Genomic DNA, 13,460 nt, shown 5'->3' with positions numbered 1-13,460 from the left:
CTGTGTCTCTGTTGCTCAGCTCCCTTCAGCATTAGTTTGTGGGTGTAGTTGCAAAGGGCCTTATTAGAGCTCAAGGGATTGTGAGAGAAGGGATAAAATACACACAACTCCCTGAGGAGCTCAGCCATTTCCATAGCATTTTCTCAGGAACAGGATGAATGGTCAGAGTTTGATCTTCATTTGGTCAGACAATTTTCTTCTGGCGCTCCTAGTAAAATCATAGCCGAGTGCCCCAGAAGGCCCAGGAGAAGTGATTGAAGGTGTATGTAGCTACAGACAGCCAGAGAATGAGCCCAGCAACAGATGGAATTAATTGGCAAAGTTCAGCTTCCCTGATTCTGTGCACCACTTCACAGTAAAGTTAGCCAGGTGACAGGCTGCTTTTTGGGTAAGAACTCCAGGCACTGGATGGTGAGATTAAATGGTTTGGGGTACTCTAGCAACGATGGTTGCAGAACTTAAACTTGCAGCAACAGACCAGCTAAATGGAAGTTCCTTTCCCCACAGAAAAGGGTGGTGACTGCCCTGAGGAAGCTGGTTACCCCAGAGAGCTACTGATTGGTTGGGCATTAGTATGGGGTTGGGAAATCCACAGTAGTTGTGGTGAAGGTTTTCAGAACAATATATTAGGTGCTGAAGGGGTGTGTGATCAAGATGGCAGACGATCCAGAGATCATTGAGAATTTTGGGTAAGTGAGCTACTTACCTATGCAGGAGCTATAGATAGAAACCAAGTGCCCTTTCTGTGCACCCAGAAATTCATTAATCCCCAGAGCATAATGAAAGAAATGGATGCCACTCCATGGTGGTGCAACCCTTGCTGGATCATCATGATGACTCCTTTATGTTCACGATGCGTGATGCCAGAATATCTAGTGACTCTGGGCTTTTCAGAAAAGGAGAGTGGGGCCCATTCTTCCCACTCCACAACATAGATATTTATGGATCCTCCCTCTCCAAGAGGCTGAGCGTGCAGCCTCTGCAGCCGGTTCGTTCAGCCTCGCCCAGTCCAGAATGTAAGGATCACGTGCAGAGAGTCACTGTCAAGAGGCCACCAGATGAACTCCACAGGAGGTGAGGGGAAGAAAGTGGGTAAAATCACTCTTTTTTTACAGAGCAACATTTTTAAAGAAGTCTAATGAGTAATACAAAGTAAAACAGGGCTTCACTTCAGAGTATGTTATTGGGCCATACAATATACTGTGATTTACATTAAAGTCAGTGCATTACAGATCCCCTTAAGTGAAAAAGTTATGGAACGGGTAAATGACCAGGCAGGTTTTAGCAGAAAGAGGGTTAAAAACTCATCCCAAAACAGTGAACTGTCTTGCTTTCTGCCAACACAGATAAATGGATCTGCAAGTGCTTCTCAAAGGAAGGCTGATGAGTCTCATTGGCAGTGGGCAACTTATTGTGGAGGGTTTAGGTTTCTAAACCTGCAGGCATAGAGCTAGGGCAGAGTGTGATCTAGGTGGCTTGTTGGGTCTTGAGTTGTATGACAGTGGAAGTGAGGCTTTGATCTGAGGCAGTGTCAATGGCTGTGACAAGCCTTCTGTTTAATGTTTTGTAGGAGAGCAGAAATTTTCTATTCTTCTATAACAAACCTCACCCACACAGGGGCTTTAACTCAACTCAAGCACGCAGAATCCCTTGCCTGTTTTACTGCTGTTCTGACCAGCTTGTCACAAACACTTAACGCCAAAGATACAGGTGTACAGTTTCCTCTAAAAATATCTGACTGTGGGATTTTAGCCTTCTGTATGCAGAGCATCTTACCTCTTTCCTCAGACAGTTTAGATGACAGTGAGAAACTGATTGTGACAGGTAAGTGGATATCATGTTGTGTAACAGGAGCTAAACAAGAGGAAAAAGGAAACAGAGTGCTTGTAAACATGGGGCAAGCCAATTTCTTAAAAAAAGATTTTCTCTTTTAAGCAGAAAGACTGCAATTGCATATAAAAAGCTGAACAGGACTTGTCCAAGACCAATAGCTCGGCACTAATTATTGTGATACCGATGAACTTTCTTGGCCCAATATTTTATTGCTGTTTCACTCACCTTGAAATGGGAAACAGTAAGTGCTTTGATGAATAGTTTGAAACGTTGCCTAGTTTCGCTGTCATTGTTACATTAAGTGTTTGTACCTCTAACTTTAGCTGCAAGGCTATTTTGCAATGTTCTAAAGCAATACTTCTCAGTGAGTCATAACACATCCCTGCACAGCCAACAGGCACTCTAACCTAACAGGAAGAATTTTCTTTTTTCTAGCTGCGCAGTGTGGCCACCTTCTCTAACCTAAATATTAGAGCAAAACACAGTCGCACATTCTACTTGCCTTTGTCTCCTAGAGGCTTATTTGGTGCCATTTTAGGATTCCTTTTTTCCTTTGCACAATCTGCAGGTAAAACACTCTTCTTGCACCAAGCTTTTGCACATTGAGTCATTTCATGATCCATATATTCAGACCCTGGTGCCATCTTGTCACAATCTTCTGATGCTTGGCCTTTCCCTGATCTTATGCTTTTGTACCTTAGGGACTGCTGGTGCCTTTTACTGTAATCAGCACCTTCAGTGAGCTCCTTCCAGCTGTAGTTCAGGAGATTTACAATTCCCTGAGGGAAAATAATGTCATAGCTAGCAAAGACCTGCAATATTTCTCCAAGTTCATGTAAGATGGTGGGAGCCATGTATTTATACTCATCCAACAGGCTTGGCTGTATTTCTTCATCTGCTGGAAGGATTGAAGGCATTTGAGAGAGCTTTGAGCTGGGAGCTTCACTGCTAGTTTTGCACAGGGAAGAGCCAGATATCTGAGGCAGAAATGGATATTTCTCTCTTCTTGCTGTATCATCTTTTAAGAAACTGTCTTCATTTCCTTCCACATGTTCTGCTGTACAACCAGGATTCCTGCATTTGAGCAGGCTGGGGAAAAGATATTATACCTTTTAAGTAACAATTATTTTTGTTAAATAATATAACCAGGGAGTATATACAGCGGAAAGATGTCCACCTTGAAGTGGACATTCCTGCTTACAGTCTCAGCAGACAGGCCAATGACTGAATTGATATGGATACTGTGCTACTTTCTCACCCCCAGAAGTGGTGCTTCTAGGTCAAGCTTAAACATTGACAAGGTTGTATGGTGAAACTTAACACAGTTATACCAGCAGCTGAAAGACTTTCTATGGACTTCAGTATGCTTTGGATCACTTAAAATAAATTCACTTACAATAACTATGCCTGCCCCTATTAATAATGACACAACTTTATTTTGTCATGCAGTCATTGTTTTCATAAATTGATTTCCTCTCTCATAAATAAAATTAATATCAAATAAGTTCAAGGTTCTGCTTTTTAAGGGTGACTTCCATTAAACTGGGCTTTGTATGTCCAAAGAGGGCTTCACAGGTTGTTTGGTTTTTTCACTTTAGAAATATGTATGAGAAATATCAATTCTGCTCTTCCCTGGTTGTGGGAGGTATTGGAGCATACTTGTTTTGAGCTCTCACACCTTAGTTGAAGGGGTGGAGGTGTTCAATCTTTACCAAAAATGTCTTTTATTGAGAATAGGTATTAACAAAGAAGGTTTTAAACCCAGTCCTGCAAACACTTTTGCAGGTGCTTAATTTTAAGCATGATTAGTTTCAATGGAAATATCTCACATACTTAAAGCTAATTGTGAGCATACATGTTTGCCAAGGCCTTAAACAATCTGGGTAAAATTTTCAGCACTATCAAAGTGATTTTGGAACCTGAATCCCTTTTTCAAAAATGACTTAGGTGCTAAAGAGCTTCAGTCTCACTGAAAGCAAATAGCCTATTAAGTCACTTTGGTGTTTCTGAAAAATGTATCCTCTGACTAAAAATCTCTTTCCCCCTCCATTGCTCAACTATTACTCTCTTGACTCTTGTGATGTCATCATTTCACTAGTTCTCTGTTCACCATAGAGTCTTCCAGGACCGACAAAACCCGAATTTCCAATGCAAAAACCAATTAGCCATCTACCCCATCTTTTTGAAATTACCATCCCTATCCAATCTTTTGTAACTTTATATTTAATAAAGAAGTAATTGTTTTTTTTAAAAGGCATATGACTATTTTATTTCTTTCCAATTCACCTTTAACTCTTGCAACCTTACTGCTTGTAGCCAATAATTCCACGGGGGTTTGGAGTGCCATAAAGCTAATGGCCACTACTGAGCTCTGTAGCAAGGCATAAAGTTAATGGCCACTACTGAACTCTGTAGCAAGGCAACGAAAATTCATGGAAGCATCATTCAAAAAGAATTTCATAAATCATTTACAAGGTATAAAGTGACTTGTAAAGGCGCACTAAACTAATAAGGAGCTCATTAGCATGCTAATGCTGGATATTTCCCATTAATTTGTGCCAACTAATAGGGTTCTCCAGGCAGGTGTGTCCATCTCTCTGCACGAAAAATATCAGTTTTAAAAATCAAAACAAATATTTATGTGAAGCACCTTGTATAAAGAATTCACCAGCAAAAACTAATTCACATTTTTCAAAATATTTACACCTCTCCCCTAAGGAACCATGCTGATGTGTATTGCCTCCTAGTGGATCAGACAGCAGATGAGACTTTATGAAATTCAGATAGTGCCATGCAAATTAAGGAAGCATCTGTACTTGTTTAAGCATCAGCAAATCAGTAGTGATTTCACCTTTTTGAAATAAATAGCGGAGCATCGCTCAATAATCACTTGGATGGAAAGGGCCACCTGTTGAATCATCTACCTCACTTCCTGCAACACCTGGGGTTTCCTTGGAGGTCTCCCAGGTCATGAGTAGTCAGAGCAGAAATCTGCTTGTTTTATGAGATCTGTAGCTATCCCATCAAGGGGCATTACATTATACTGGTTTGACCTAATGGACGTACACCATAATAAAGGTACACTTTAAAAGTGCTCCTGTCACCTCCTGTATGTTGCATCCAGGATGGTAAGGAATGATTTAAAATAATCCTTCTGATAGCTTGACACTGACTAAAGATAATCATTATATTTAGCAAATTGTACCAAGTATTTTTATTATTTATTATGTGCATTACTATAGTGCTTTATATTTACAAAAAGAGCCATGCACACATGTAGGGCCAGATCCTGAAACTGGACCTGTGGAGGTGACACCCCAGTCACCTCAGTGGGTTGCCGGTGTCAACTCACATAGATCCAGTTACAAGACCTAGCACTAGGTCATTAATCTGAACAATCATACATATTGACTCCAGGGTGCTCCAGCCCTGGAGCACCCAGAGAAAAGAAATGGTGTGTGCTGAGCATCCACTGGCAGCCTTCTTATCAACACCTCCCGCTCCCGCCCAGCACCTCCCACCTGCCGATCAGTTCCTCCCCCTCCCTCCCAAAAGGGAAGAGCAAGAGACAGGGTGGGGTTGGGGCCTTGGGAGAAGAGGTGAGGTGGGGGTGAGGGTGGGGTGGGATGGAGCTGTGGGAACCCCCCCCAAAATGTCAGAAAGTAGGTACCTATGTGAACAATACCCCTATAATTCAGGTCAGTGCTGTTTCCATTTTACAGATTGGGGAACTGAGATACAGAGAAGTTAAAGGACCTGTTCACGGTCGCATAGTAAATTAATCACAGAACCAGGAATTAGAATTTAGGGGTTCCTGGGTTTCAGTCCTCTAAAACAGGGGTTCTCAACCTGTTTCTTTCAGAGGCCCCCCAAACATGCTATAAATCTCCACGGCCCACCTGTGCCACAATAACTGGTTTTCTAAATATAAAAGTCAGAACTGGCATTAAGGGATAGCAAGCTGGGAAATTGCCCACGGCCCCATGCCAGAGGGGGCACTGTGAAGCTAAGTTATTCAGGCTCCTGCTTCAGCCTCAGGTGGCAGGGTTCAGGGCCCCAGGCTTCAGCACCATGCAGTGGGACTCTGTCTTTAGGCTCTGGGCCCCAGCAAGTCTAACACTGGTCCTGCTTGGCGGCCCCCCTGAAACCTGGTTGCAGCCCCCCCCTCCTCCAGGGGGTCCCGGACCCTGGTTGAGAACCACTGCTGTGAACTATCCATCATTCCACGCTGTTTCTCAATGTCATTGTAAGGTCCATAGGGCAGGAATATTTTCATTGTCATTATTATCTGCTCTTTGTATTATGGTAGTGCCTGAAGATCCCAACCAAGGCTGTGGCACTTTCTGCTAGGTACTGTGTAAACCTGGAGTAAGAAACAGTCTCTTCCCTGAAGAGCTTGCAATCATCATATAGTGTGTTTCTCTGGGGTACTTAGGAGAACATGTTTCCTACATTTGCAGAGCTGAATTGTAACTGAATTGTAAAGATTTTAGGTGCAAACTCATTTTCTTTTTACTTTAAATAAATTTTAGGTTATCATTGGTCATTACTGGCAGTTTTCTTAGATTTTTTTAAAGATAAAAACAATTAATCATATTGAAACAAACTCAAAGGGAGATTTTTCAAAGGCACAGATGGGAATCCAGGGAAGTTGAGTGTTTTACACCCATTTCTGCCTTTGAAAATTTTCTTCTCAACTACAAATTGGTAAAAACTGAATCACATGTATTGCCACCAGCATCATATGAACTCTCTTACCTGGGAATAAAGCCCGTGGGATGAGAATTTGTGGTGAGTGAACTGAAATCAGTGGGTAGTTCTTCTGGTAGTTTCTTGCCCCGTTCTTTTGTTCTAGATTTCAGCTAAAACAAAATATATATTTTGGGTTAAACATGTAAATGCTGGGAGGAAAAGAAACAATAATGTGCTAAAGATGAAAGGAAATACCTGGTCAAAGAAGTATGTGGGTCCTGGCTCCAGGGTTACCGGCAGTGGCATTTTCTCCCTTTATTCTTAGAAGGATGAGAATGTGGTTATGCCAACAGAAAGTGGGAATGAAAAGTGTTAGTATTTTCTGCAATATAATTAAGGTAACATTACTGTTTTCATTGTGAGACCCTATAAATCCTCTCCAGTTAACATAGAAACCACCGCCATAGGAACAGCAACAAAATGTTGTATAATTAATTTTTAAAATGTTTTAGCTGTGTTAAAAATTATATGAAGTTCAAAAAAATTTAGTTTATCAATTTTTGACACATTCATGTTCATATTGCTCCACACTAGCTTCAGCAACTTCTTGTGGCATATAATCTGTAATGACTTTTCTTTGGTTTATTATGTGGATAAAAATATAAAAATGGCAGCAAGTGTCATTTGAGAAGTGACTATCATCCTGTGTGTACACAAGCAAACTTTACCAAATAGGGTTTTTATTATGCCTTTTTCACAGATATATAACAAGTAACTTAAATATGTATTCAGGAAATATTGTTTCAAGTCTAAGGCCTTGATCCTGGAAGGAGCTCCACACAGGTGGACGCCTGCAGCCATACAAAGTCAATGGGTCTCTGCTCAGAGGCAGGGGTCTGACTGCATGGAGCACTTTATAGGAGCAGGGCCTAAAACATGTTTGTGTGGAGATGTAGATATACTGAAATAATTATTTATCAAGTAAACAATCTGGGAATTTTAAAAGTGTAGATCTATACAATAGACTGGAAATTATTTTTTTCAGTTATGTAACATTAATCTTATCACCTTTTAAAAACAATTGTTCTTAAATGAAATGAAAGGGAGGGTGCAACTGTAAAAGAGTTGACCCGTTGAATACACAAAGATCTGAATTTGAACATGCACATAGATGTGCCCCGGTTTGTGTTTACAAATGACAGTTGGTGCACTCCAACTTATGGTTTTTGCAGCAAGATAGGGGAACATGAATTTTCACAGATACACTTATGCTCTTTGAAAATCTGGCCTCAAAATGACATTAAGAATGTGACAAAACTGATACAAGAAAGGAAATTCAGAATTCAGGCTGACAGGCTGCACGTAAATTGTGGCTTGTTGAAAAAGGTATGGGCCATTGGCCAGGACTTAGGAGAACAGGCTGCCAGGATTAAGTCTGAGTTTCTGAGCTTCTGTCAATCGTGTCACTTTTAATTTTGATTGCATATTTTTTTTTCTGTTTTAAATACAAATTTTGAAATGGAACTTTCAGAATAAAAAAAGCCATTTATTTTGCTCATGCTACAACTCAAATATCTTTAACAATATCTATAACTCTCATAATTAATATTACTGATTATTTTAGTTAAGGAGAATCTAGTGGCAAAGTGTAGGACCCACCTCCCTTCTCTATGTTCAGAAATGGGGTGAGGAGAGAATCTCTCTCTCTCAGAATGAGTATATAAAAGACACTTTCTCTGGTATAGTAAGCTTCTTTCTTTGTCAGACATCTACTTTTTCTTTGTCAGGCATTTCCAATCTTCGGGGCTGATGCTGAAGTCTTTACTCATGTGAATAGTTCCACTAGTTTCAGTGGGTTTACATGTGAGTAAGGGCTGCAAGTTTGGGCCCTAAGCTTGGAAGAGAAGTACTAAAATCTCATAAACATGCAATTGAATGAATGAAATTAGCAACAGAAGTACATTTGATAAATACATTGATACTCCACTTCAGAGTTGAATGTAGACTGTTCATTTCCTATTCCCCCTTTATTTCCCTCGTACAATAAACACATAAAGGACATCTCCCTTTCTTGGCATAAATATAAGACTTGAACGAAGAAAAAAGCATAACATACCATGAAAAAAGCCTTTCCTTGAAGAACAGAACTTCTTTCGCTAGTAAAATGATGCAAATGTAAACTGCCTCCTTAGAAAGAGAGAAAAGGAGGTATGTCAATGTGCTGTCTTTCTACACAGAGTTTAAAGTCCTGTTGCTTAGTAACCACATACTCTGGACTGTACTCAACTATAATCCCTTTTCTTAATTTCTCCAGCCCATGTATGCTTGTGTCTGGAGAGTTAGCTTTCAGTCCCTTCCTCCACCCCCAAAAATTGTTTTCATGTATTTCTTTCTCAAGACTCTATACTGGCTCTACCATCCATTTTATTTGGCTACTGTCAAATAGCATGTCATATTTCAAAACACAGGATTACCTAACATAACACAGTTAAACACGAACAACAGGAGATTGACTTTAACAGAGAAAGGGCCCAAACGCGAGCTGGTGAGTGAATCCCTCAAGACGTGGATAGCACTGAGCTCTTCTTAAACCTTGGGGATCAGTCCCAAAGGAGCAGGACAAGCTCTCCAGCATACAGTTATTGATACATATTTATGATTCATTATCACTTTATTAAGTCAATTCCATTTCTTTATATCACTTTATTTATTCTTCTATTTTAAAAATGTGGTTCCCATTTACAGTCTTCTATTATTCATGCCATCCTGCCATTTATTGCCACTAATGAGTGTCATGCCAGTTTTAACTCATTACAGTATTTCATTTCCTCTGTTATTTTTGTATTCATTTCTTGTCACCTTTGTAAACTACTACTGCCACTGATTCTTTCTCCTATCATCCATGTGCTGCTTTGCTCTTCTCACCCCCTCCCTTATTCACCGTGGCTTGTGTTCTCATTCTCTGGATTTTCAGCTCTGCATTGTTATTATTCTCACTTTTTCTTCTCTCCACCATTGCTCATTATCAGCTCCTCCTCTCTAGTCCACTCCTGACCTACTGGTTTCCATAAACTTGCAGACCTCCATTATCTCTAGCCCCTGCTATGTAATTGTGAAAACAAATGGGCTGGAAAATTTCCTAATCTTACGAACAATTAAGGAGCAGGATAGGGAGCACCACTCAGTGCATCTGCCTCAGTCCACCATGGCTGCCTCCCTCAGCTCCCCAGAAGGGACAATGGCTACATGTGAAGCTGAAAGACAAAGTACTGGAAAATGGGAACACAGTTATAAACCCACAGGACTATAATAGGCACAATACAGATGATGTGCACAAATAAAAACAATAAATAAAAATGAAGGCTTGGCCAGGATTAAAAAACAAAGAACACCTGCTCTGTGCATTCTCCCTCCTATCTAATTAGAAAACCACACAGTAAAGAAATAGATTAAAGCTGTCTGAGGCAGCAGTAACATTATATCTATCTATATCTATATCTATATATCTATATATATATATAGCTATGCAATATATTGTTAATAAAATGAAAGGCTGATCCTTCGTGGCCTATCCTAATCAGCTACACACTGCAGAGATCCTGATCCGGGAGCATGATTAACGGAATAGCAGAAATGGGAACAGTGTTAAAAAGTTAGCAGCGTTGTCTACACACAAAAGTTGTACTGTTTTAACTATACTGGTACAACTTTCAATGGATACAATTATACCTGTATAAATATGCTTATATCAGTATACTTTATTCCTGTACAGAAAAGGAAATAAATGATACTGTCATATGGCAGCTTTTCACTGGTATAACTCTCTCCATACTAGGGGTTGTACTGGTATAGTTATAATATTCTAGCATGAAAAATATCAGACCCCCTAACTGACATAGTTATACCAGTACAAAAACTGTGGGTAGACCAGGCCTAGCGGTATCAGGAATAAAGTTGACTTAATTAATGAAGTGGTGATGAATGGCAGCACACCTGTTCTCTCTTTTTGTTTTTATACTACTTTACATCTATATTGTGTTTTACAAGCAAAGGATGTGGGAATTCTACAAATTTCAATGTACGGCATTTCCCCTCACATTGTTTCCATCCCCATCAAGCAAGAATGGTGGGTGGGCAAGGGCTATAGCGATAGAGACAATGGACAGATTTTTTGTATGTGGAATAGTCTATCTGGTCTGTCACTGTGAAAGATAGGGTGGGCTAGTGGTCCCTCTGATCAACAGGATTAGAAACCAGGATTCCGTGTATACTAATCTCAGCTCAGTGTATAACTCTTGCTCCATGTGAACTTTGGCAAATTACTTAACTTCTCTTCCTTACTTTTCTAACTCTAAAATCAGGTTCTTGTGAGGCTAAGTGTTCACTGCTCTTTCCAAGCAACTCCTGTCTCAGAGCCGACAACTCACTATACCTAATACACTACTATACCTAAACACCGTGGTATTTATCCATGACAGGTACAGAAGGATTGTAACTTATCAATACTCATAATCACTGTGAGATGTGTGTATGGATAATATTTCAGCAATAATGTAACTCTATTGAAAATTATGCCTTATTATGCCTTGAAGTAAAAGTTAGTCACCAGCAAATTGTATGTCTCAGTAATGATTCAAGTGGGAGGCAGTTACTACCCCTCTCAGGTCAGCCGGTGATGAAATGCAGGGTTCAATTGTCTACTCTTGCCTGATCCCAGAACAGTCAATGGAAAACCAGCAAAGACAACTACAAACATCCAAAGCCACTTGGAGGTGAAAGGCATATTATAACAGAGAGGGGTCTGTGAATAAAGACAAAAGACTGAATCATATAGCAGTGTGGAGAAAGACACTCTTCGTCCATTTACTGAGTGAGGCGACATCTTGTTGAGTGGGGGTATTTCATGAAAGATTTGATCCTAGTTCCTGTGAAACCAGGCCCCTTGGCAAGAGACTGAACTTTGGAGAGGAAAGCTACCTTATTAGCTGAGAAAGGTAACTATTAATAAGTGTAGGCCCTAGATCACATTTTATTATTTCATTTTATAGTAACCATTTATTTCCATCACTCTCTCTTGTTTCTAGTGGAACCACCATTCTTATTTAAACCTTCTTTAGTTTTATTTTAAATGCTGTGTATTATATATGAGTGGTGATTTAAGGTTCACCTGGTAAACTGGGGTACACTGTTTCTTTGAGAGCAGGGGATCTGGATTCCTTGATGTAGCCAGTGTCAGGGGCTGGATATCACAGGGGAACTCAGGTTCAAGGGGACTCAGGGACTGGGGTGCACCTCTTGTTAACTTGCAAGGCAACATTAGGGCTGGCATAGGCCAGAACAGAGTATTTGAGTGGCTGACAGACTGATGGTGTCAGGGAGCTAAAAACAATCTGCCACAGGCTACATTCCCTCTTGGTAGAGGCAGGGGGTAAAAAGGTGACTCACAGTCCTAGGTACCTCAAGACCCATCCGAGATGGTTAATTAGTTTGTTCAGTATACTGAAGTTATAAAATGCATAACAGCTCTAAGTGTTATAATTGTTGTATGCAGTGTTGTTGTAGCTATGTCAGTCCCGGGATATTAGAGAGACAGGGTGGGTGAGGTTGGTCCAATAAAAGATATTACCTCACCCACTGTATCTAAGTATTAGATACGGTATTGTTGGGGACAACTTCCTGGTGCAAGTGCTGGAGGAACTAACTAGGGGTCCTGCTCCTCTTGACCTGCTGCTCACAATCAGGGAAGAATTGATAGGGGAAGTAGAAGTGGGTGGCAACTTGGGCAGCTGTGACCATGAGATAGTTGAGTTCAGGATCCTGACAAAAAGAAGAAAGGAGAGTAGCAGAATATGGACCCTGGACTTCAGAAAAGCAGACTTTGAATCCCTCAGGGAACTGATAGGCAGGATCCCCTGGGAGGCTAATATGAGGGGGAAAGAAGTCCACGAGAGCTGGCTGCATTTGAAAGAAGCCTTACTGAGGCGCAGGAACAAACCATCCCAATGTGTAGAATGAATAGCAAATATGGCAGGCGACCAGCTTGGCTTAACAGAGAAATCTTCGGTGAGCTTAAGCACAAAATGGAAGCTTACAAGATGTGGAAACTTGGACAGATGACTAGGGAGGAGTATAAAAATATTGCTCAAGCATGCAATGGTGTAATCAGGAAGGCCAAAGCACAACTGGAGTTGCAGCTAGCAAGGAATGTGAAGTGTAACAAGAAGGGTTTCTACAGGTATGTTAGCAACAAAAAGGTCAGGGAAAGTGTGGGATCCTTAGTGACAGATGATGTGGAAAAAGCTGAAGTACTAAATGCTTTTTTTGCCTTGGTCTTCACAGACGGGGTCAGCTCCCAGACTGCTACACTGGGAAGCACAGTATGGGGAGGAGGTGAGCAGCCCTCAGTGGTGAAAGAACAGATTAAGGACTATTTAGAAAAGCTGAGCCATCCATGGGGCCAGATCTAATTCATCCGAGGGTGCTAAGGGATGTGATTGCAGAGCCACTGGCCATTATCTTTGAAAACTCATGGCGATCAGGGGAGGTCCCGGACGATTGGAAAAAGGCAAATATAGTGCCCATCTTTTAAAAATGGAAGAAGGAGAATCCGGGGAACTACAGACCGATCAGCCTCATCTCAGTCCCTGGAAAAATCATGGAGCAGGTCCTCAAGGAATCCATTTTCAAGCACTTGGAGGACAGAAAGGTGATGAGGAAGAGTTAACATGGATTCACCAAGGGCAAGTCATGCCTGACCAATCTGATTGCCTTTATGATTAGATAACTGGCTCTGTGGATATGGGGAAAGTGGTGGATGTGATATATCTTGACTTTAGCAAAGCTTTTGATACGGTCTCCCACAGTATTCTTGCCAGCAAGTTAAAAAAGTATGGATTGGATGAATGGACTATAAGGTGGATAGAAAGCTGACTAGA

At 40.8% G+C, this 13,460-nt stretch overlaps 1 protein-coding gene across 2 annotated transcripts in view; it reads right to left on the bottom strand.

Moving 5' to 3' along the window:
* Positions 1 to 8,908, bottom strand: part of LOC119862816 (uncharacterized protein C3orf20-like) — a 79,942-nt gene extending 71,034 nt beyond the window's left edge. The window contains exons 1-5 of one of the 2 annotated variants that reach the window (XM_043492133.1): positions 8,642 to 8,908; positions 6,781 to 6,845; positions 6,592 to 6,695; positions 2,336 to 2,922; positions 1,777 to 1,854 (exon numbers count right to left, since the gene is read on the bottom strand). In XM_043492133.1, the coding sequence (XP_043348068.1) occupies positions 1,777 to 1,854; positions 2,336 to 2,922; positions 6,592 to 6,695; positions 6,781 to 6,831 (820 nt within the window). In that variant the 5' untranslated portion in view covers positions 6,832 to 6,845; positions 8,642 to 8,908. The remainder of the gene's footprint in view (positions 1 to 1,776; positions 1,855 to 2,335; positions 2,923 to 6,591; positions 6,696 to 6,780; positions 6,846 to 8,641) is intronic. The other variant, XM_043492127.1, reaches the window with a different exon arrangement.
* Between the last annotated feature and the right edge of the window lie 4,552 nt (positions 8,909 to 13,460).

This window comes from Dermochelys coriacea, chromosome 1, assembly GCF_009764565.3.
Source record: "Dermochelys coriacea isolate rDerCor1 chromosome 1, rDerCor1.pri.v4, whole genome shotgun sequence".
NCBI classification, from domain to species: Eukaryota; Metazoa; Chordata; order Testudines; family Dermochelyidae; genus Dermochelys; species Dermochelys coriacea.
Note: the sequence above shows the minus strand (reverse complement) of the source record. Positions and strands in the feature narration are given on the sequence as shown.